General features: G+C 54.5%; 2 protein-coding genes across 2 annotated transcripts in view; one reads left to right on the top strand and one right to left on the bottom strand.

The window, feature by feature from the left end:
* LDAH (lipid droplet associated hydrolase) overlaps positions 1–2,605 on the top strand; it is a 94,651-nt gene extending 92,046 nt beyond the window's left edge. The window contains exon 7 of the mRNA XM_082671854.1: positions 112–2,605. Within this exon, the coding sequence (XP_082527980.1) occupies positions 112–303 (192 nt within the window). The 3' untranslated portion in view covers positions 304–2,605. The remainder of the gene's footprint in view (positions 1–111) is intronic.
* A 13,259-nt stretch (positions 2,606–15,864) lies between these two features.
* Positions 15,865–19,968, bottom strand: GDF7 (growth differentiation factor 7; the record flags this gene model as incomplete). The annotated part of the gene is made up of 2 exons (XM_082672322.1): positions 15,865–16,823; positions 19,575–19,968. The coding sequence occupies 2 exons, from the start codon at positions 19,966–19,968 to the stop codon at positions 15,865–15,867; spliced, it is 1,353 nt and encodes a 450-aa protein (XP_082528448.1).
* Between the last annotated feature and the right edge of the window lie 2,089 nt (positions 19,969–22,057).

The following is a 22,057-nucleotide window of genomic DNA, read 5'->3' as shown; positions in this document are numbered from 1 at the left end:
CTTATAGGGCCAGGTGCAGGGGCTGTTTTCAAAGCATTACAGGTTGCTGGTGTCGTATCCGTGTTGGGAGGGGAAGTGTTTTCTAATAAATTTTTTTGTCTTGTCTTCTAGCTTACATTTTACTATGGTACTATAGATGGTTGGTGTCCAAAAGAGTACTATGAAGACATGAAGAAAGATTTTCCAGAAGGAGATATTCGACTCTGTGAGAAAAAAATACCTCATGATTTTATCCTCTATTTTTACCAGGAAATGGCAGATATGGTAGCTGACTGGCTAAAGGATGATCTGTCCAAAATATAAATACTGACACAAGGAGCAAGCACTGACAGCTAGTACATAAAGGCAGTAGGTGTACTTAGTAGTAAGTAGTATACTTAGTAGGTAAATGTTTAATTTGAATGTTGGATATTAGAAGAGAAAAACAGTGAGACCCTCTTGGCTTAAAAACTATCAGCTCCCAGCTCCCCATGCTACAGACTGAAATAAACACAGTTGATCAATATTCCATAGGATTAACAACACATTTTCCAAGACTCAGGGAACACAGTGATCTAAACAAAGTCTCTTATGTTTGCACGAGATGCCCAGTGGCACCATACAGTTTATTTTGGTAGGCAAGATCCTTTCAGACAAAAGGAAATCTAAATTTAGTTGATTTTAATTGTGTTACAATGTAGAATAGGCTCCCCTAGAGAAAATTATGAAAGACCTACTAGAAAATGTAAGAGACCGCTGAATGTTAAGTGTGTAGTTGGATATGTGAAGCATGTGAGATCATGAGAAGGACACACTCAAGTCCCGCTGACTGCAGAGATGGTTGATGATAGATAGAAACATTCCATTTTCTCCTAGAGGAAATCCCTCACGGTGTCCCATTCCTTAAGGACAATGGGATGTTGTCCTTCTTCTCAAACCCTAAAGCCCCCTGATGAAAGATTCACCTCTGATATGTGCCAGCCCAGTGGTGAGCACTGTATGAGTTATGACCCTTTGGCGTGGCTGCCATGTCAGAGCAAATGACTTCTCAGAGGGGAGGAGCCACGCTCCAGGCAAGCAGTGCTCTTGGCCCCGGAAAGGAGCCGGTAGATGCCTACGCCTCTGGCGCAAGGCTGCATACAGAGTCCTTATTGGCAACTGTGTAGGGAAGCCTTCTAGAAATCTGATGTTAGGAGCTCGGTCTCATGGCTTGAAGTGCCTTGCATACAGGAGATGCTCAGTAGTACTAAGCAAGTACTGGGTACGTCATGCTGCTGGAATGAAGAGTAACACGCCCAGCTTTCCTTTTAGCGTGACCTTACAACATCGCTTCCTATTTCAGGAGTCCACATGTATGAAATTATGTCTGATAAACCAAAGGTTACCAGAGCTTAAAAAATGATAAGAAGTAAAATGATAAAGTAAATTTCCTGTTTATCATCTAAGCACCAAATGAATTTTCAAAATAAGTGTTTTACCCCCACTTTCTGACCTTGCCTGGCCTGATCTCTGTGTGTTGGGGGAGGAGGGGTACAATCCTAGCATCCTCCTGAGTTAGACTCGGGTCAGAGTCTCTCTGTTAAGCTGAAAAGCCACTTTCTCAGTGCTTCTTGTAGAGAAGGAAGAATCAGATTTCAGGAGATTGAAGTTCATTTTATTTCATTAGGAATTAAGCAAAAATGTTTCCGTGCATATGTATTAGGTGATAGGGTATGTGAACTCTGGAGGTCTTACTGTCTGTGTGATTTTAGACAACTTCATCTAATTTCTCCATGCCTCAATGTCCTCATTTATAAGATAGGATTAATAATAATATGTACCTCATATTGTTGAAGAATTCAATGGGATGATTAAATAAAAGCCTTTAGCACAATGCCTGACCAAGAGTATCTTCTCAATAAAGACTGGCTATATTAATAATAATTATTATTAAACGTCATCATAATAAAAAATAAAAGACTAAAGTTGGTAAGCAGTGGATGAAATCCATTTTCCAGAAGCATTTCTGCCTGTATATCCCGGTCAGCCACTTGAATGGCCCTTGTCAAAGATTTAATAACTTCATCTGGGGTTATCTAGGGCTGATTGAAAGGCCTAAACTGGAAATCATGACCAGTTGTTCTCAGTCTGCTCTGGACCATGGGGGAGAATCTCCAGAGGCAGCCCCTGTGGCTTTTTGTGGCCAGGTGTCCAAGGCAGCAGCCCTTTCACCATTGGCCTCTCCACTCAACCCTTGGAGAGCCAGTGACCTCCAAAGGCTTGATTTTTCGTTATCCTACATTATATTAAAATTAAATTTAATTCCAGACGTGAGGAGACACAACAACTTAATATAATACCTGATTCTGGATTAGGTGTTTTTGTTATTAAAAAAAGCTGTTGGGACAGTTTGCAAAACTTCATTGAATGGGATCTGAAGATTAGCTGGGAATAAGAGACCAATGTTAATTTTCTGATTTCACTGGTTGTATTGTGGACAAGTAGGAAAATGTCCTTATTTGTACTGAAGACACACAAGTGCCAGGGAACCATGGGGCATTATGTCAATTTACTCTCAAATGGTTCAGAGAAAAATAAGTTCTTTGTTCTTGCAACATTTTTGTAAGTTTGAGATGATTTTGAAATATATACGAATAATTATTTTTTAAAAAAATACACTCTCCTTCTGCATCTGTCTCTTATTGCTTCTTTTACAGAAAGTGAATTACTTCTTCTAGGAAGTAAATGAAGACTGGGGTTCAAATCCTGAATCTGTCATTTGTCAGGTTTGTGATGTTCAGAGGCTTAACCTCCCCGAGCCCTCTCCTTCGCTCCCCCACTGGCCCTCATCTACACAAGTACTTGCGTTAGCTTTTGGACTTCGGAAGGGTTTTTGTTTGTCTTTAATGGGGTCAAACGAGGTCTTGCATATAGTATTTAGCGCCCTGCCTGGTAGATGCTCTATAAATGGTACCTAAAGGAGAAGGATAGCAAACTTGTCTTCTACACTCTCTTCTCTTTGGTGCAATGGAGGACTCCTCGATGTCCCAGCCTGAAATTTGATTCTAATCGTCTCAGCGTTTCTGGTTCATATTGGTGAAGGAGGAGGCCACTCGCTCACCCGACACAGCTTTCTGACCCCAGGCCATTGCAGGCCTCCCACACACAGCCCAGGACACCCAAACATCCCCTCGAGGAGCTTACAGTCCTTTGAAAAGATGTAGGAAGCAAAGTGTTTCTTAAATAACACGAGGCATCATCTTTGTTCCTGGCCCCCTCTTGCCAGAGAGAAGAGATGTCCTTGGGCTTCTCCTTTCCTTGCTGGGTGGGGCTTAAGGAGCAGGCAGTGCCTGGGCCTGAGTGTGCTCTGTGAACTAGTACATCTCTGAGGACTTAAGGCTGAAGCTGTCCTGTAGGAGTGCCGAGGACAGGAAAGATTTCCGTTCCCAAGGGGCTGAGATTCCTGCCTCTGTGCCCTGGAGGTGTAGGTGAGTGATCACAGTGGCCCACGTGGGGAGCCAATGGGGGACATGGGTCTGTCCTCTCCAGCAGGTTGAAGGCATCTCCAGAGCAAAACGGTGAGGGCCGGGGAAGGCTCCGGGTTGCCACAGTTCTGTAAAGAGAAAACTGCTGGAGGGAGGGTGTGGCAGGGCTGCTCCTGGTGCCAGGAGGACAGGTGGAACTTGGGTGGGTTTGGAAGAGAAGAGAACAAGTCCAGAGAAAGAGCGTGCTGCTCACCCTGCACTTTCACAGCGTCTCATTCAGGCCTCACAGTCGTGTGTTACCACGAGGGTGCCAAGCAGGTGACGTGCTCAAGACCTCACAGCTACTGAGTGACAGCGGGGCTCTGCCCCAGCGACACGGCTTCACCCCTTCCCACGCACCGTGCTGCCTCCTGAAGGGGACAGCGGGCAGGCGGCCAGAGGAGTGGAGGCTTGGGGAAGGGGTCACGCGAGGGCCAGCGAAGGCCAGGTTGTCAGGGGAAGGGAAGAGGAGAGCGTTGGGAACAACTGAGTAGCGTCAGAAGAACAGAGGATACAACAGATGCGGCTTTGGGGTGCGGGGTGCGTATCAGGCAGCGGCCTGTGCGAGTCAGAGCGGGGGCTGAGTCCCGCGTTCAGGTCTAGGCAGCTTTGCTACGGCCACCGGGTGCTCCAGACGCACTTACCTCCCTCTGTTCCTCCAAACTTGTGCTGTGCCCTGAACCTTTGGGATCAACCGCTCCAGCTTTGAGAGTGCCCGTGCCTCGACCCCTCCCCAAAATACAACCGCTTCTGCCCCACAGAGTGGCCTCTCTCTCTCTCTCTCCCCCACTCCTCTCTCTCTGTCTCTCTCTCTGTCTCTGTCTCTCTCTGTCCTCTCTGTCTCTCTGTCTCTGTCCTCTCTTTCTCTCTGTCTCTCTGTCCTCTCTGTCTCTCTCTGTCTCTGTCTCTCTGTCCTCTCTCTCTGTCTCTCTGTCCTCTCTGTCTCTCTGTCCTCTCTCTCTGTGTGTCTCTCTCTCTGTCTCTCTCTGTCCTCCCTCTCCCTGTTTCTGTTTCTCTGTCTCTCCGTCTCTCTCTCTGTCCTCTCTCTCTCTCTCTGTCCTCTGTGTGTGTGTGTGTGTCTCTCTCTGTCTCTCTCTGTTTCTCTGTCTCTCTGTCCTCTCTCTCTGTCTCTGTCCTCTCTGTGTGTCTCTCTCTCTGTCTCTCTCTCTCTCTGTCTCTCTCTGTTTCTCTGTGTCTCTGTCTCTCTCTCTCTCTCTGTCTCTCTGTGTCCTCTGTCTGTCTCTCTCTTTCTCTGTCTCTGTCTTCTCTGTCTGTCTCTCTGTCTCTGTCCTTTCTCTCTCTCTGTCTCTGTCTCTGTCCTCTCTCTCTGTGTGTCTCTCTGTCTCTGTCCTCTCTCTGTTTCTCTGTCTCTCTCTCTGTCTCTGTCTCTCTCTCTCTCTCTGTCCTCTCTCTGTCCTCTGTGTGTGTGTGTGTCTCTCTCTCTGTTTCTCTATCTCTATGTCTCTCTCTCTCTGTCCTCTCTCTCTGTGTGTCTCTCTCTCTGTCTCTCTCTGTTTCTCTGTCTCTGTCCCTCTGTCCTCTCTGTCTCTCTTTCTCCTCTCTCTCTGTCTCTCTCTGTCTCTGTCTCTCTCTCTGTCTCTCTGTCTCTGTCCTCTCTCTCTGTCTCTCTCTGTCTCTGTCCTCTCTGTGTCTCTCTCTGTCTCTCTCTGTCCTCTCTCTGTCTCTCTGTCCTCTCTGTCTCTCTGTCTCTCTCTGTCCTCTCTCTCTCTGTCTCTGTCTCTCTGTCCTCTCTCTCTCTCTCTGTCTCTGTCCTCTGTCTCTCTGTTTCTCTGTCTCTGTCTGTCTCTGTCCTCTGTCTCTCTGTCTCTCTGTCTGTCTCTGTCTCTCTCTGTCTCTCTGTTTCTCTGTCTCTTTCTGTCTCTCTGTCTGTCTCTCTCTGTCTCTCTGTCTGTCTGTCTCTATCTCTCCCCCTCCCTCCCTCCGTCTGAACCCTCACAGTCCCCTGGTCATGTCTTTATTGAAGTACTTGCCATTATTTCAGGAATTAGATTTTTATCCTCCCTGCCCCACTATCAACACTCCTTCCTGCCCTTAAAAAGAGAGTCCTAGGAGATGGGACTTGTATCTTAGTCACCTCTCTGTTCTCAGGGCTTATAGAATAGGGCTGTCACACAGAATAGTCAATAAATATTGTTTCCTAAATTAATAAAAGTTCCTGCCATAGGCAGCAACATAGCATAGGTTGCCTAATAGGCAACGTCTTCAGAAATACAGTTCCCTCAGTCAGACCAGCAGTGAATCACGTCGCTGGGACTCCTTGTTCCTCAAAACTGAATATGTAACTGGCTGTATGACATGGACTTGCTATTCTATCCCTTAAGCATTTCCTCAGCCTTGCTCTGCACAGTTGGGTCAGACAGATTCCAGGACAGAGACTGTTCACTATCTGGCACTAGCAAGGCCACGGCACGTCGCGGCCCATTCTTCAGCCCGTCCGGCTGCAACTGTTACTTCCATTCTTCTATGATTAGAAAACCTCTGGAGTTTGGGTATTAGCAACTACCAAGTATGCGGTTATTACTTGTTGAGCCCTAACCCTGTGTAACACCCCAAGTGGGAATTACAGCAACAATACACGAGAGCCCGCTCCGGGACAGCAGAGCGTTTTCATTTTGTATCGCATTCCTCAGACACTCTGGCAGAGGGGCTGTGCTGACCTCCCCACACTGGGACAGACTTCCTTGCTGGGTGAGTCTATGGGAAAATTCCTCTTCCTGGGGATGGGAATGTGACCCTGTGACTGGGCGTCCATGACAGCCAGGAGTGCGGTGCACCTGCAGGGCCTCCCTCCCTCACAGAGGAACCAGGATCCCACCTCTGCAAACCCACTCTCGTCGGGCTTTGCAGAACATCTGGGCTTCCTCCCGCTGGCCGCGGCTGCAGGGCCACGCACCTGCATGCGATTAGGGCTCAGCAGACGCCCCCAGCCTCACGGTCGGTGGCTGCACACTGGTGACACATCACAACGGATGAGTTTCTCCCCAGATCACTGTTCCTTCTGAGCAGAAGAGCTTCCCAGGGATACAGGAGCACAAGGCATCCACAACCAGGTCAGGCAGCTCTGCCCTCAGCAGGGCAGCGGTTGGTGGCATCGTTGCTTTGACCTGCCTTGGAGTGAGCAAAGAGCGGGCATTCCAGGGCACACCAGGGCCGGGGGAGCGGAGAAGTCAATCTTCGCCTCCTTTTAGCATCAGTCTGTGCAGGGCGTATAGACCGTCTCGCATCAGTGTTCGGGAAATAGGATAAAATTTTAAGTGCCACCCCTGACTTTCCTTTCTCCTTGTAACTAGCCCTTCTCAACTGAAAGTGTACTCCTCCAACCACAGAATTCCAGGGTAGGTCAAGTGGAGAGTGAAAAATAAGAAAATGAAGAACTGACCAAGGATCGTTAAAGCAAAGCAATGTAAGACTGTACGCTTTTCAATGGCAGAGTCATAAAGCTTTTATGTTTACAGCAACCTGCCAAGGGAGTTAGTTACAAGGTGCATTTTTATTCCAAAGAAAGAGACTCCTTTATTTGGTAGTAATGAAAGTAAGAAGCAAAAAGGAGCAGACTTTCTTGATTTACCTTTCACCAGAGCAGGACACATGACCAAGGGGACAGGCATTAACACCCTGCAGGAACACTGGATTACAGCGGACGTGTGCTGCCATCGCTCTGCAAAAAGGTGTGTCACACTGGCCCGATCCATATCCCAGAGGAGGTGATCCTGGTAACAAGTCATTAGTGAGGGCAAGTCCTTGTCATCGTCCCACAACTGCTGTTCCATCACTTATCCTCTCCCAGAAATACTTGGGAACGGATGAAATAGCTTTCTCCTTCAACCATAGGAAACAGGTGTGAGAGCCAGGGCAGCAGTGCAAGGCCGTGTGGTCGGTCCTCTCTTGCCTGGTCTAGGAGAGATGCTGAAGGAGCCAAGACAGCATCACACAGCACAGATCTTTGTACTTGTCCAGAAGAATACTGAGCAAAGGTATCCTGCCAAATTCGCTGTAGGACTTTGTTGGTTTCCCTAGAATATGTAATTGGCCTCGCCGAGGACGCTGCTGCAGTTGGGCTTCTGCCACTGGAATTCAAAGGCACAACTGTGCAGCCTCCAGAGTGGGAGTGCCCAGGCTTTCTAGATCCTGCAGCAGCTCGATACATCTGAAAACAGAAAACCTTTCCACTCCCACTGCGCTTGGAATGGCAACGATCACTCATGACAAACGCCGGCGCTCGTTTTCCAAAGAGGAAATGTTTTCCACTGCATTTTGGCCTCTTCTCCCCCGAACCCAAGCTGGGTTCTTCTACCTTCCCGTGCAGTGTCTTCATACGGTATGGGGCCGCACAGCGTCCTATGCAGTGTCACACCAGTCACAAAGACCCAGGAAGCAGCAGCCCCATGCCTGGGGCCCCCGTCCTCCTGGACTTAGAGCCTGAGGTGTTTCAAGGGGGAGTGGTTACCTTAAAGACTCATGGGCCCGGAACCCCTGTTTCAATGCAGTCACTCCTAATGCCTCAGTGGCTGGCTGGCTGTTCTTAACATGGGAAGGCCGGATCTCAAAAAGTAGTTCTTTAAAGACCAGTCAGGAGCAGTTTTATCAATAAAATATTTAATCAACTTATCTGTACAAAATATTAAAATGGTTAATGAAGAGTACACAAGCATGTTTAACAAATATATATTGCTATATCATTGTCAAGAAAAATAGAGACGGTTGTTTTACAGTTCATTTACATTTCATTATGTACATCTATTTAAATTTGAGAATACATATACACAGTGGATTTGTACCTGCCCTCGAAGAGTTCCCTGCTGGCCGGCCTGGGCACGGGGGCAGCGTTCACGACGTCAGCTTGCACTGCCCAAGTGGCCAAGCAGGGCAGCAGGGAGCTGGCCCGATCTCCAGCCCCCAAGCCTCAGAGTTCTGCCCTGGCCGAACCAGAGCTGGAAAACAGGTGACAAAGGAGATTCCAGCTTGTGTTAAATGAGTTTAAAAACCTCTCCCCCTTTCCCACCTTACTCCCAAGCCAAGCTGAGAAACACTAAGTGTCACTGCAAAATGAAAGGGACTTCTCCCCCCCAATAATTAATTTTGTCTTCAGCTGCTGAGGGAATGGTGTGTCATTGAACTGTGATGGCATCACCGTCACTTCGAGTTTTGCCCATTTCCTTAAAATCACAGTATTGGCGTTTGGAGTGTGTGTGTTTGTCAAGGGGCAGGGTGCCCATCACGTCAGATGCCACTGTCCACCCAGGGCCCGCTTAAACAGCACCGCAGGTAAGCTGGTGCAGGACTTCTGCAGAAGCCTTCATGGTGAGAAGAACTGCTTTCATATATTAAAAAAAAAATTCTATCCAAACTTTTCAGAATCCCCTATTGTCATCTGCTAAAGGACAAGTAAAAATCGTAAAAAAAAAAAAAAAAAAAAAAAATCCTTGTAAAAAATCATTAACTTTTCATTTGGGGTGAAATATTTGCAGCTAAAAGACCTAAAGTGACTCGATTATGATTCTTTGTCGTAAAGAACATAAAAGCTGTTCGCACTACAGCATAAAGTGAAACACCAAAAACAAAACAATTACTCTAAGGATGCTCGTATTCAATCCATGATTGATCCAGGTGGAGCGTGACCGAGAAGTTTCCCTTTCCAGAGCCTCTGTTCCTGGCTTGGAACTTGAGTACTTCCCAGCCAGAAAACACATTTTATCACGAGCTTGCTTTCTCCCTGAACTGTATCATCACTTTCTAAACAGAATGCTGAATGGCTGACTTTGCTCTGACTCTGAAAGGTCCTGACCCGGAAATATAAGTTGCAAAGAAATAAGCCCGACTCGTGCGTGCACCCCTTCCTCAAGCCAGCCTGCTCACCTCAAGCCAAGCTGCTGTTGCCCTGAGCCACAGGGATACGTGCATCTTTTTCTGCCCTTGGCAGCCTTCAGTTACTCAGAGATAAACATGCAGACAAGGAAAGGCCTTTGACACACCTTGTCAGTGCTATTCAGACCCACTGACCCCACTGAAAAATCTGGGTGAGGGCCGCTCAGGGGTGAGAGGTCTGAGAGAAAGCAAGCTAATCAGAAAGAATGTACAACAGGCACACGTTGTGTGCAGCTGCACTGAACCACCAGCTAGAGGCTGCCCTTCCGCATCCTGCGGCCCAGGGAACGTGCTCAAGGGAGGTTCAGCCTGGGTGCTCCCGACGGGTTTGTGTTTACCTCTAATTCAGCAGGACTCCTGTGAATAAGCCTGGCAAGGTGGGGTCTGGTCCCGGTCAGCCACGAGCACACCTCAGCCCCAGAAGGCTCAGCTGAGGTTCTAGATTCTGGAAGTGTCTGAGCCAAGTGTCTGAGCAGAGTCCAGGCTGGGAGCAGACACCTCGCCCCGCCTCTAGATGCAATAACCGCTGGTCAGGTGGAACAGCACAGAGACGAAAAGAAGTGGCTGCAAAGGAGACAGCCGCTGGCCCGCCCCCGCCCGGCCAGATCTCCAATCACAGCGCCACCACACTCCTGCTTGCCTGCATCTTAAAAGACAGTGAAAAAGAAATGCAAAAGCTACACTGTGCCACCAGGCCTGAAGGTGCCTGGGACTTGACCATCAGAAGCTTCTCCGTGTTTTTTTAGACAGTTTATTTCACATGTCATTACTGACTTAGAAAGAAGATAAAAATTTCTGCACTGCCCTAAACTAGCAGGAGGAAGTTCATCAGGAAAAAAGAGTGAAAACTGTGTTTCATACACCAGCAGGCTAAGCTGCCCTGCTTACAGACTTACCTGCCTGCTGAAACACCTCTCAGGAGGCGTCTGCGAACACTGCAGCCCTCTTACGCTGGAGGCGGGGTGCGTGTGAGAGAAGCCAGTCCTTTCTTCTGCCAGCACGGCACACACAGTATATACTAGAATGTACTAGAAGGGGCCTGCAGGCCCGCTCCCGGAAGGTCTGCACAGGCAAAAAAGCGGACCACCACTCACTGCTTGCGCTGCTCTGGGGATGCATTTGTACTTTTCAACAACTGTAAGCATGACTTGAAATGCAAACTAATTTTTCAACGACCTCACACCCTTCGGTTCCACCCTGGGAGGCCTGGATGGCTCTGCTGTAGCTGCTGCTGCTGCCATGAAGCCCCAACACGAACACTGCCTATGGCTAAGCCCCAGGCCCGGGGCACCCAGGGTGCCGGCAGTTGCGGGGCGGGTGGGAAGAGGCTGAGCTCCGGGTGCACAAACGGCCCTTGCAGACAGCAGCCCTGAATGAGTGACCAGCCCGTGCCACAAAGGTCAAATCCTCGATCACCCCCGCTGACTGACTAGGCTGACTTCCATCCCTCTCCCTGCAGTTGCGTCCAGGCAGGTGGCTCTCTGCAAGGCTGCGATGGTGGCCCTCCTGGAAAGAACAGGCTTCTCTCGCCTAACGCCTCTTTGCAAGTTAACTGTTCGTGCAGTTTTCAGCTCTGGGCACAGATTAAAGTCCAGGACAACACAAAGGGAGGAAGAAGCCTGCTCCAGTAAAGGCCCGGAAGGCTCCAGGTACCGAAGGCCGAGCTATCTGAAAAATCAGAAGTAACATCTTTTTGCCCCCTCCTTTCTAGTGTTCCTTAGTGTTTAACTCTGCCACCATTTTCCAGGGCCTAGAAAAGAAGAGAAAGAGTAGCTCTCTGGTACCTGGCCCTGGGTGGCAGCCCCGGCAGCTGGGTCGGACACGGGCATGGCAGGGAGGTAGCTGAGGGGCGGGTGGGGGCCTGGCGGAGCAGTTCATCCTCAGACGGGCTGGCTTGCCTCATCCAGGGACTCTGGGACAGTCCGGCTCGCCAACAAGGCACAGCCTCTTCTCTCCTCTGCTCCCACAGAGGCACCAGCAGCATGGGCGCCTGCCCAAGACCGAGTGCAGCTCTACCCACCCCGTGTGAGTCCAGGCAGAACTCAAGCAGCGCTGGCAGCGCCCCTCAGCTGGGACACAACGTGAGAAAGGTCGTGACTTTGGTGGGCTGAGCCCTAACCAACCTGCCCCCCCCCAGCAAGATCGTGGCCTCCCCCGCGCCTGCCTTGCCCCAGGGGGAAATCAAAGCACCATCCAGGAAGCACCAGCAAAGGCTAAGAGTGTAATGAACACACACACACACAGGCAAAAGCTGCAGCACTTGTGAGAGCGGCTCTGGGACTGGCTCTGAGGGAACCTTCTCCAGAAAGTCACGTCTGCTCTGCCTTTGAATGACGTCAGTGGGCTCTGGGGACAAAGGAGAATCCCAGAACCACGGGACCTGAGCGCTCCTCATTTTATAGGAGCAGAAGTTGAAGCTCTGAGCAGGGCGGTGGCTTCTGCAGAGATGCCTTGTGGAGCGGGCTTCCTGCGGTGGCCGTGCCGGGTGGGGCAGTTCAGTCCTGGGCGTGAGGAGGCCATGGTGGGCTCGGCCGCCAGCGCCACCCACAGCCCCTCAGAGGGGTCTAGCTGCCTCCCATTCCCACTGTCCTCTAGCTGTTAGGTTCACTCAGCCACTGACTCCTCCCTGCCCAGGCCAGGCCCTCTCTGAGAGGACGATGCCGGCCCCTGGCCCCTTCTAACTGCTGCCTTCCAGAGCCTCCCAGCCCACCCGGCATCCCCCAGAGGCCCTCGGGCCCACAGCCCACTGAGCCAGCCCTGCGTTCTGGACCTGCAGGAGGTTCTGTGTCCTGAGAATCTGTGGCGCAGAGATGGCTGCAGTGCTTTCTCTTCCTCTCACTGGATTTTCTGGAGAGCACATTCAAGAGGGGAAGAGTCTGACTCTGTGCACAAGCTGCTCTTGAAAAGCATTCGGTTCCTCTCCCTGCTTTAAGAAGATCTGTCTACAGTCCATAGCTATTTTCTGCTTTGAGTTTGAATGAAGTTGAGATCAGGATAAGTGACTTGTAGGGTTTGAATTACACTGGGATCACATCCACAAGGTGCTCGGTACTCCCTTGAGCACTGGTAGAAGCGAGGTTTCTACTCCGGCCGACACCTCTGAGAGCTGTCAAGGGGGAAGTCATCGCACTGGGGTTTGACGGGTGACTCGCCAATCACACAATCCACTCCTCTTCTCCCTCCCGTGCCATGTTAGCAGTAAGATGCCAGGACAGGAGGGCGAAGGGGAGCGTGTACACGATGAATAGCACAGCTCAAGCCCGCTTCCCCAAGCTAAGCTGACAAAGCCTGCCACCCTCTCCGGAGGACCCAGCCCCCCGACTGGAAAGCCAGAATTCAGCCAGACAAGCATTGCGGCATCGGTGGCCACGGGCAAGGGTCGCCCTTGGTGCAGAAGTCTGGCTTCAAGCAGCAGTGACCAGACTGCCTGGGTGTTTGACACACCCGGCACCAACCCCCTGAGGGCCCCAGCTGGCCTGCCCTGTGCTCCCCAGCCAGGGATGCCAACCCTCCCTCTCTAGCAGGAAGAGTAGTTTGAATGATCTCAACTAGCAGTACAAGATTCTCCCCCAGCAAAATGGAAAATGTGATTTACTTTGAGAGGAATACGTTGGTGACCACAGGTGAGATGGGGAGAGCCACCTTCGCTCGCAGTCCTGACACACTCCGTCCCTGATTGTCAACAGCCAGCTCTCTCACCCATGGGGATGGGAGATTCCAGCTGGGTGATTCGGCCCTGCCCCCTGGTGTCTAGAAGACAGACAGACGGTACACGGCACTACCAACTGTGCGGGCGGAACACGCTTCTCCACATCTTGACAAAGCTACTCAAACCACAGCTCTGCAGCAAAAACCTGTCTGCCTCCACGCGTGATGGCCCTTTTGCTGTCTTTTTTACAAAGTGCAGCACACCATCCCCTCCATTCACCTGCTTTTAACTCTGAGACGCCAGAAGCCTGATATGGTCCACGGTGGTCCCTGGTGGTTACATGCAGCTCTGGAGGAGATCTAGGAGGCCTTCCTTTTATGTGATAACACACTGAGGGCATAAGGGGCCATCGAAGGAATCGTCACTTACCAAGGACAGCGTTCCCCATCCAGGGGTGCTGCCTGGACTCAAGATGCAGGGAGATGCCCCCCTTCCGCCGTCATTTACAACGCCCCTTGGGAGAAGCAAGTCAACAGAGGAAACAGAAAATGAACATTTTTTTCCCGCCATAAAAAGCTCAGGCTAAATCAAATCCCAAATTGTTTTTCCGAGTCACTAAAAAAGCATCAAATGTTTGCTTTTATCCAAAGATATTATATAGCCTAGAATTTCTCCAAAATAATATTTAGCTATAGTTTTTCAGCTCCCTTTCTAAAACTTCTAATACCACATCTTTTAATACTTTAGTGCCATTTTAAAAATTCTTCATTATGACAGGTATCAGGGCAATCACCATGCAATGATTATTGAAATCATAGTTTAGAAAAGGAGAGTGCGGCTTCCCTGGCAAAATTCGTAAATGTTTGTCCAGTCATTGAAATCGGATGGAAGCCACTTTGGGATTGTGTTATTTGTTCGTTTTAACCTGAAGAGACTGTTGCATTTTCAGGTTATGTATAGCTACTCACATAGCCACAGCATATAAATTCACATTATAAGTGTGCTTTCTCCTCCTCTGGGGGAACTTTAAAGGATAAAAAAGACTCAGGTGGGACCCTTAAATAAATTAGCTGTATCTAAATCTTTCAACTTTCTCTTTCTCTCTTAAGAGTGTAATCACTGAGAATTAAAATTTGTATAAATTGTCTTGGACCTTAGCATCCAAGACAAGAAGGGCAAGATGAATGCCTCTTGGGGACCCTAAAGGAGAAAGCCCAGCACAGCCGTAAACGGGAGGACCCAGGAGGGCTGCAGGGTTTCTCAAGGAAGCCCTCGGAGCCCCAGACAGGTGGAATCCAACTTGTTTCTCTTCCCTCTCCCAACCATCTACACAGGCCACAGAGGACTCCCAGGCAGAAATGAACCAAACAGGACCACGAAGTCTGGCATGTTCGACCTCCCTTTTACATGGACAGACACTCTCACCATCAGCAAGAATCCTGGGAGCAAAATACAGAGACTGGGGGATAGGCTTCCACCTCCGGCCCCCATACCACCACCCTTCTAAAGGGGCCACAGCAGCCGAGCTGCAGATGCCCGTCCACGGAGCAAGTAGGGGAGGGGCCGACCTGCCTCCTGCTCTGAACCACTGGGTTGTGGGGAGTTGAAATCTCACAAAAGCAATTTTGTGTGGCTTCGCTTCCCGTTACTATCGCACTGCCAAAACCCACAGCAACAATACAGTGAAAGCACGTCAAAGCCGACACAGCCTTGATAGCTAAGCACAAGCACGTGTTGGCCACTCGAAGGCATCATTTGGAGGGGGCTGTGCCTACCCGGCAGACAAGCCCCAGTCCTCTGCAGGAGTCCGCCCTAGGACACCTCCGGGCCTCTTTCAAACCCTAGGAGCCTCCTCCCAGCTCCTTAGGAAAACCTCCTGGCAGGTCTCTAGGGAAAGCCATAGCGCCCCCTTTCCCCATCCCCAGACATTGCACTAGCTTCCTCCTGCGCGCCCCCAAGGCACTGCGGACACCGCGGTCTACCCAGCTTAGGAGCTGCAGAAACTGACAGATGCCGCGCACCCCCGACCCGATGACATGTCAGGTCAGACTGGCGCTTTAAAACCTCTCCCCCATCTCACCGCCCCCCTCCGAAAATTTTCTTTCCACTTTCTAGATCATTCCCAATTGGAATTTGTATTTTTTTAAAAAGGTGGTGCTGACCGTTGCAGAGATCTGGGAAGCTCCACAATGCAGTCTTTCCGACAAATGTTCCTTTTCAAAACTGGGAGAATGTTAGATTTTGAAAGTTCGAGGGAAAAGATAAGGCCTTTTGCAGCGGTTCCTCCCCAGAATAAATGGCCCCGATGCAACGCAATGCCTTCGGAAAGGGCATTACAGCCCTTCCGTCGGTCTCAGGTGCAACACCGGGAACTCTGCCCCCCAGCGGGCCGTGCCCCACACTCAGCCGGAAACAAAAAGGGGTGAAATGAGACTCAAGTATCCCTTTAGCTCCCCCATGCTGAAGCCCCCAATTCCCTAACCCGTTTCTACCCGATTTGGTGCCGGTTACTGTAACAGCAATGCAAAGCCATCCTCCCCCCAAAAGGGGGCGGTGGGCGCAATGGTGATCTGTTTGCAAAATACACATGACTGTGACATTCGGTAGCGTCAAGGTCATCTCTTCCCAGGGCTTTCGGATGCTTCCACCGTAAACGTGCGCATGAGTGACGAAGTGTGTGGGTGTGAGTGTTGGTGTGTGAACGTGCGCTCTTCCTCCTCCGTGCGGCCGCCGGGCCAGACTCCGACACGCAGCCACGCTAGGTGACAGGCTCGGCCCGAAGCTGCTCTCAGCGGGGAGTCCTTGGTGGCGCGGCTGCCCCCTCCCTGGCCCGGCCTGGCCCGCATGCTACCTGCAGCCGCACGCCTCCACCACCATGTCCTCGTATTGCTTGTAGACCACGTTGTTGGCGGCGTCGATGTAGAGGATACTGATGGGGCTGAGGCGCGCGGGCACGCAGCAGGAGGCCGGCGCTGCATCCGGCGCCATGGAGTTGAGCAGTGTCTGAATGATGGCGTGGTTGGTGGGCTCAAGGTGCGAGCGCAGCGGGAAGTCGCAAACGCCCTCGCAGTGGTACGCTTCGTAGTCCAGCGGCGCGATGATCCAGTCGTCCCAGCCTAGCTCCTTGAAGTCCACGTGCAGGGGCTTGCGGCTACAGCGACTCCGGCCCCTGCGCCCGTGGCTCCGGCCCTCGCCCCCGCCGCTGCCCTGCGCTGCCCGAGTCCCGGCCAACGCCGTCCGCCGCCGCCTGCGGCCGCCGATGACCGCCGTTGGCAACCCCATGCCAGGTCCCTGATCCGGCGGCGGCTCCGCTGCCAGTGCGGCCCCGAGCGCGCGAGCCTGGGCGCGGATCTCTCGGAACAGGCTCTCCTTCTTCTGCGTGCGGGAGGAGACGACCAGCAGCGCGCGCTCCTCCGCCGCCGCTCCGCCTCCGCCCCGCGAGTCGAAGCCCAGCAGCCGCAGTGCCAGTGGGACCGGCGCGGGACCCGCCACTCCGCGCAGCAAGAGGCAGAACGCGCGGGTGACGCGCGGCTCCCGGCGGTGGCGCCGCAAGGCGTCCGCCACGTCGAACACCTCCCAGCGCGCGGTGTCCAGGGGCTCGGCGGCCCGGGAATGCAGCAAGCGCGGCGCGCGCGCGGCGCTGGGGCACGTGGACAGCAGCAGCAACGGGAGGGTCGCGCTGCCGGGGCCCCGCTCCGGAGACTCGCGGCGCAGCACACGCAGCTCCGCGCCCACCACCTCGTCGGCGTCGGGAAGGCTGGACACGTCGAACAGGAAGTTCAGGCCGGTCTCCGTTGCCGATTCGTCTGCCGGGGACGGGCAGAGACAGAGAAAGAGCGGTGTGAGAGCGAAGCCGGCACGCCTGGCCACGGGGCCTCCTAACTGCAAATAGCAACTACCCTGGACGTGAGAACAAGGCTCGCTGGAGCCGGCGCCTGACCGGGCGTCTCGGCTCCAGCCGGAAAGCCGCCAGCCTGGTCCGGAAGAAAGGGAGCCTTAGGTTCAGATTATCTGGATCTGGGTTTTCGTTCATCGAGCCAAACGATTTCCGACAACCCACGGACATCAACTGAACGCACCCCCTCACCCGAGACCAAGACTTAAGGCCACTACAGTCCACTGCCTGCCCCAGAGCCATGGGTTTTCGAAGACGAGGTCGGAGGCCAGATTTTCAGCCGCTGGCAGAAAGAAGGCCCGGTGGGCGCATCAGAGGTCGTGCGCCTCTTCAAGACCTGGAGGCCAGGCCGGCCGCGGTAAGGGGACTGCTGGTTATGGCCCTGCTTAGCCGCCAGGAGAGCCTCGGAGTCCCGGTTGTGCGAAAACGGAAAATTCTTGTCCCCTGTAAACTGCTTCTGCTACCTCTCTTCCCCAGCCCAGCCTGGACATTCCAGCCGGCCACGATCTCCCATGCAGGCGGGGGCTCGCCTAGAAGGGGAACGCGCCCTCAGGGCTGCAGAAACCCTTTAGTGCCTCCAGCCTCCTCGCTTTGCTGAAGGGGAACTGAGGCCCAGATTAGGGGCCCGGCTCAGCCCCTGGTCGCGATGGGGAACTCCAGGCTCAGCTTCTCCCAGTGTTTCCGCCACCTCCGACGGAGGGGAAAGGCGGCAAAGGAGCGCAAGCAACCTTCTGGGAAGGGTTTGAGGCAACCGGGACTGCCTTGCTGCAGTGAGGGCAGCGAACCGAGTGAGGTCTCCCCGCCAGTACCCTCTGGTCCCCTCGCAGACTTATTCTTTCCCTCCGTTATGACTCAACTCGGGCTTTGGGATTTTACTTCTGGTTGTGGGCACTTTTTTCTTTTGGGGCTCAGAAAGGAAAAAAGAGTTGAAATTCCACCAAGCAGCAGATAAGGAGCTCCCTTTGAAGAAGGTCATATGGTTTCGTTTTGCCCCAAACGCGAAGAGACTGTGCACACTCCCCCCACTATTGGAGATTTGCTCACCAACCACAGATGCCATGCCATCGACTCCTGGGGTCTGAAGTCTGGGTGCTGCGGTGACCTCAGGCAGCCCTGCTCCAAGCTGAGGCTCCGGGTGGAGAGGGAAGCAGGAGAGGCACTGGGCAAGTGCTCCCCACCCCTCCCCCGTGCTTTCTCCCAAGGGCTTGCTCGCTGCCACACTTTCTCTGAGCTTCTGCAGCCCCTCTCAGCTTTGAGATGCTGCCACTGCATCCTCTCCCTCCAGAGAGAGGAAGGAGAGGCGGCCTTACTAGCCTTGCCAACCAAGCAGAGCTCCCCAGGAAAGGATTTAGCTCAGGCTGAGACCACGGAAGGCCTAACTCGACCTAAGAAAGAACATCTGGTGCCTCTACAAGCTTAGGGCCCTGCACATCTCACCTCTCCCACAGCTGGGAGCCCACTCTGCAGAATCAGGACTGGGGCCTTCCCTGGCTCTGTACACCAGGACCTGGGCTCCCTATGAGTACCCTAGCAGCCCATCCAGGATGCATGCCAGGCCCTCGGAGAATGCTTGAAAGTTCCCACCAGATTATAAGGCCATTTGGGCCCAGGATGCCCCTGTATCCCAAATAAAGCAGTCTGTGTAGACGTTATGTGTATGTTGGAGGGGGCGAGAGATTTGATCTCTGCCCTGCCTCTACCTGCTTTCCCAGGCTAGGGTCGGGCATATACAACCCCCAGTGGCTCCCAGGCAGGACCTGGATTGCAGCAGCACTTAACTTTCCGGCCCTATTTGCCTTTCTTTCCTTTCTGCCTTCCATTCTGGGTCTCTGGCTGGATAGAGTTAAGGCCGAAATTACTTGCATTTCCTCCTGAAATTAGTTAAATTTTCCCTATCTGTCTGTTTTAATGGCTTCAATAGAGATTAATAAAATCCAGATGACACTCACCGACCACCACAGTCTCACCTAAGTCCTACCTTTGGAGGGCTCAGGGCGGAGTAAGGTGGGGTACTTGGTCCCAGAGAAGCCTGCATTCCTGCAGCGTCGCTGGCCCTCCTCTCCTCTCTACACAACCGGAGTCCTTCACCTCTGGCTCCCCCAGGGGCCTAGCACAAGGCAGGCACCCATAGCTACACACCTCTACCCAGACGCAGCCTGCTTAGAAGGGCCCTCCCCATACCTGGTGATGCCACCAGCCTCTCCAGAACCATTTATTTAGTCTGATGCCTGCTGTGTCCCGCATTCCCCTCATTTCCCCCAGTTTGTACGGCCCCCCGCAAGACTGGGAACTGCAGAGCAACGAAGCAGCCGCCGCCACCACCACTGCGCAGTCCCTCTGGGCCGGACCCCCTCCTTGCTTCTCCGGATCTCCAAAACAGCCTGCCTCCTCGAGGGGACCCGCCGGCCGGCAGGGCCCGGGCAGCCCGGCAGAGGGACGGGCTCAGCCCTCCGGGGCCGGGCCCCGCAAGCTGCCGCGGCTCTAGCCACAGTCCAGGCGCTGCGGGTTCGGGTGCGTGGGCCTCGGCGAACTTTCTAACACCTGAGGCTGGGATGTGCGGGGACCAAGGCCCCCCGAATGGAATGGTGCCGGGACAAGGCTCCGGCGGTGACCTCAGCCTAGGACCCGACAGGATGGACTAGCGCAGTGGAGGTGTGAGTACCTTGGGTCGCCTGGTCTGCGAAGCCGGTGATTGTGTCCGCGCGGCTGTGGCGGCCAGAACCCGAGGTGGAGGCGGCGACTGCCCCGGCCGGAGCCCTCCCGGCCAGGCTCCGGTAAAGCGACATCATGAATTGGTGCGGCACCACCGAGCCGTTCCTGAAGCCGGAGCCCGCGGCGCGGCGCGCGGCGCGGGGCCCGAGAGCCGCGGCGGCCGGGGCAGCGGAGGCGCCCGCAGTCGCGGCGAGGGTCCTCCCGCCGCCGCCGCCGCCGCCCCCCGGACTCCCGGTCGGCCCTGCCCCCGCCGCTCGCAGCACGGCGGCCGCTTCGAGCCCGTCGCGGGGGCGGCAAGCGCTCAGCAGCCAGAGGCACAGCGCGGCGGCCGCGCTCAGGTCCATGGGCTCCGAGGGCCAGGCGGGCGGGCGGCGCGGGCTCCGTGGCTTCGGGAAGTCCCCCGGCGCCTTTTGAACATAGTGTTTAATAATGGGGGAAGTGTGCGCAGCAAGCTGCGGCCCCCCCTCCTCTCCCACCCCACCCCCGCCCAACGCCCGGAGCAGCGCCCCCTGCTGAACACTCGAGCGGCAGCGCCGCGCCCCCTACTCCGGCCTAACGCTGAGCCCAGGGCCGGAGCCTCCTCCCCCAGCCGAAGCGCTTCGCCCCCACTCTCGCTAGGCGAGTGTCACCGGCCGGAGGCTCCCGCGACAAACCGGGGCGCCGCCTCGCTCTCCCAGGGCAAAGTGACCCCCTCCGCCCTCGCTGCGCCCGGGCCAAATGCGCCCTCGGGAGTCAGAGGCTCCGAGATATCGCGCGTACCCGCCCAGCGTCTTCCCTACTCCCCTGCGGAGAAGCACCCGCCCCCCGCCCGCTCCTGTACTGCAGGGGCCCGAGACGCCAGAAGTGCGGCCGCGGAGGGGCTCGGCCTCGCCTGTCAGTGCCACGATCCCGTGGCCACCGCGCACAGAGAGGCCACCAGGGCGCGCAGGGTTGACACAAAAGCGCGTTTTTGATCACCGGTTCTGCGGTTCCCCACCCTGGCACAGCTTCCTAAGATCGGAGCGGGAGGCCGGAGCCGGGGAGGAGACCCGTAGGGAAGAGAGGGCTAGCGGCTGGAAGGGCAGGCCGGAAGGACAGCGGGACAAGGACCGACGGTCGAAAATCAAAGGTTTGGGCGCTGAACACGCGCTTAGACGGGAGCCAGGATCTTAAAGGAGCTCAGGAACTACGAAGGCAGCCCTAGGGTGATGAGGGGACTCCCGCGCGGGAGCGGCTCCCCGAGTTCGTCTGTGCATCGAAAGTGAGGACCTTCCGCCCGCCTCCCAGGGGCCCGGCTAACAGAAACGGGCTACCGGGTATGTTGGGGCGCGGGCAGAGCCGGGAGGGCGGGCGGTGAAGAGCCTCGGGGTGACGCCTCCGTACTTCCTTCCTGGGCCTCGGTTCTCCCGCAGGGCGGGGGATGGATGGAGGGGGCGCCCGGGACCGCAGTCGCGAGGGCAGCTTGGCACTTGGGTCCGCAGCCCGCAGGGGTAGGTCCCCGGGAGGCCACATCTCAGGGAGACGCGCCAGGGAGGGTGGTCGTCGGCGGGTGTCGGCTTAGCTCCACCAGCAGCCCGGACATCCCTCGAATGCGGGAAAGCCCAGCGGATGGACAATCCGCTGTTGCGCGGATGGCGGACTGCAGCCGGACGGCGGGCTGCAGCCGGACGGCTGCAGCCGGACGTATCCCCGTAGCAGGGCAGGCGCGTCCTTTTATTTTAAAATTATATTTGCTACCGAACTGGAAATCTAGGCGGGGGTAGTGCGTCACAGTTACTTTGAGTGGGCGATCAGCGGCAGCCCGACGCCACCGGACCCAAAGCCGCGTGAGTCCCTCTCTCGCCCGGCTGCCCCGCACTCTGACCCACGGAAGACGCCCGGCCCGGGGAGCTCCTGGGCCGACTGCGGCCCCAGGCTTCTGAGCTCCCCAACACCCGCTGCTTCGTCCCAAGCGAGCTCCTCAGTCGTCGCCCTGCCGACCACCGCGGAGATGCAGCGCCCGCTCAGCTGGGGACTTTGGGCCACACACCTCTCGGGGTCGTATGGGAGCAGGAGAGGCCTGGCAAAAGGTCGTAACTCTCGGACCCCAGGCGGATCAGGGGGGCGGAGGAAAAAGGCCCGAGGTTCGCGTGGGAATGTCTGGGCAGAAAGGGTGGTGGGAGGCTGGGATGACCGGGGCTGCATTAACCCACCTTGCCTTTGGGACCGAGGGCAGAGAGCCCCGACAAGGTCGTGGTCACGGGTCCCCCTCTCTGCGTGGTCCCGGTACAGAGCGGCCCTGCACGAACCCACGCAGGCTGTCTGGCAGAGCCGCCCCCTAGAGACACTGGTCAGTCAAAATAGTGGCCGCCCAGCCACTGGTCTCTCCGCTCATGCCGGTGCTGCGTCCCTGCTGTCTTTCTTGGCCTCCTTTCCTCCTTCAGCCACGCACAGTCTTCGGAAGTTTTGCACGTC

Source organism: Grampus griseus, assembly GCF_964374135.1.
Source record: "Grampus griseus genome assembly, chromosome: 15".
Taxonomy (NCBI): Eukaryota; Metazoa; Chordata; class Mammalia; order Artiodactyla; family Delphinidae; genus Grampus; species Grampus griseus.
Note: the sequence above shows the minus strand (reverse complement) of the source record. Positions and strands in the feature narration are given on the sequence as shown.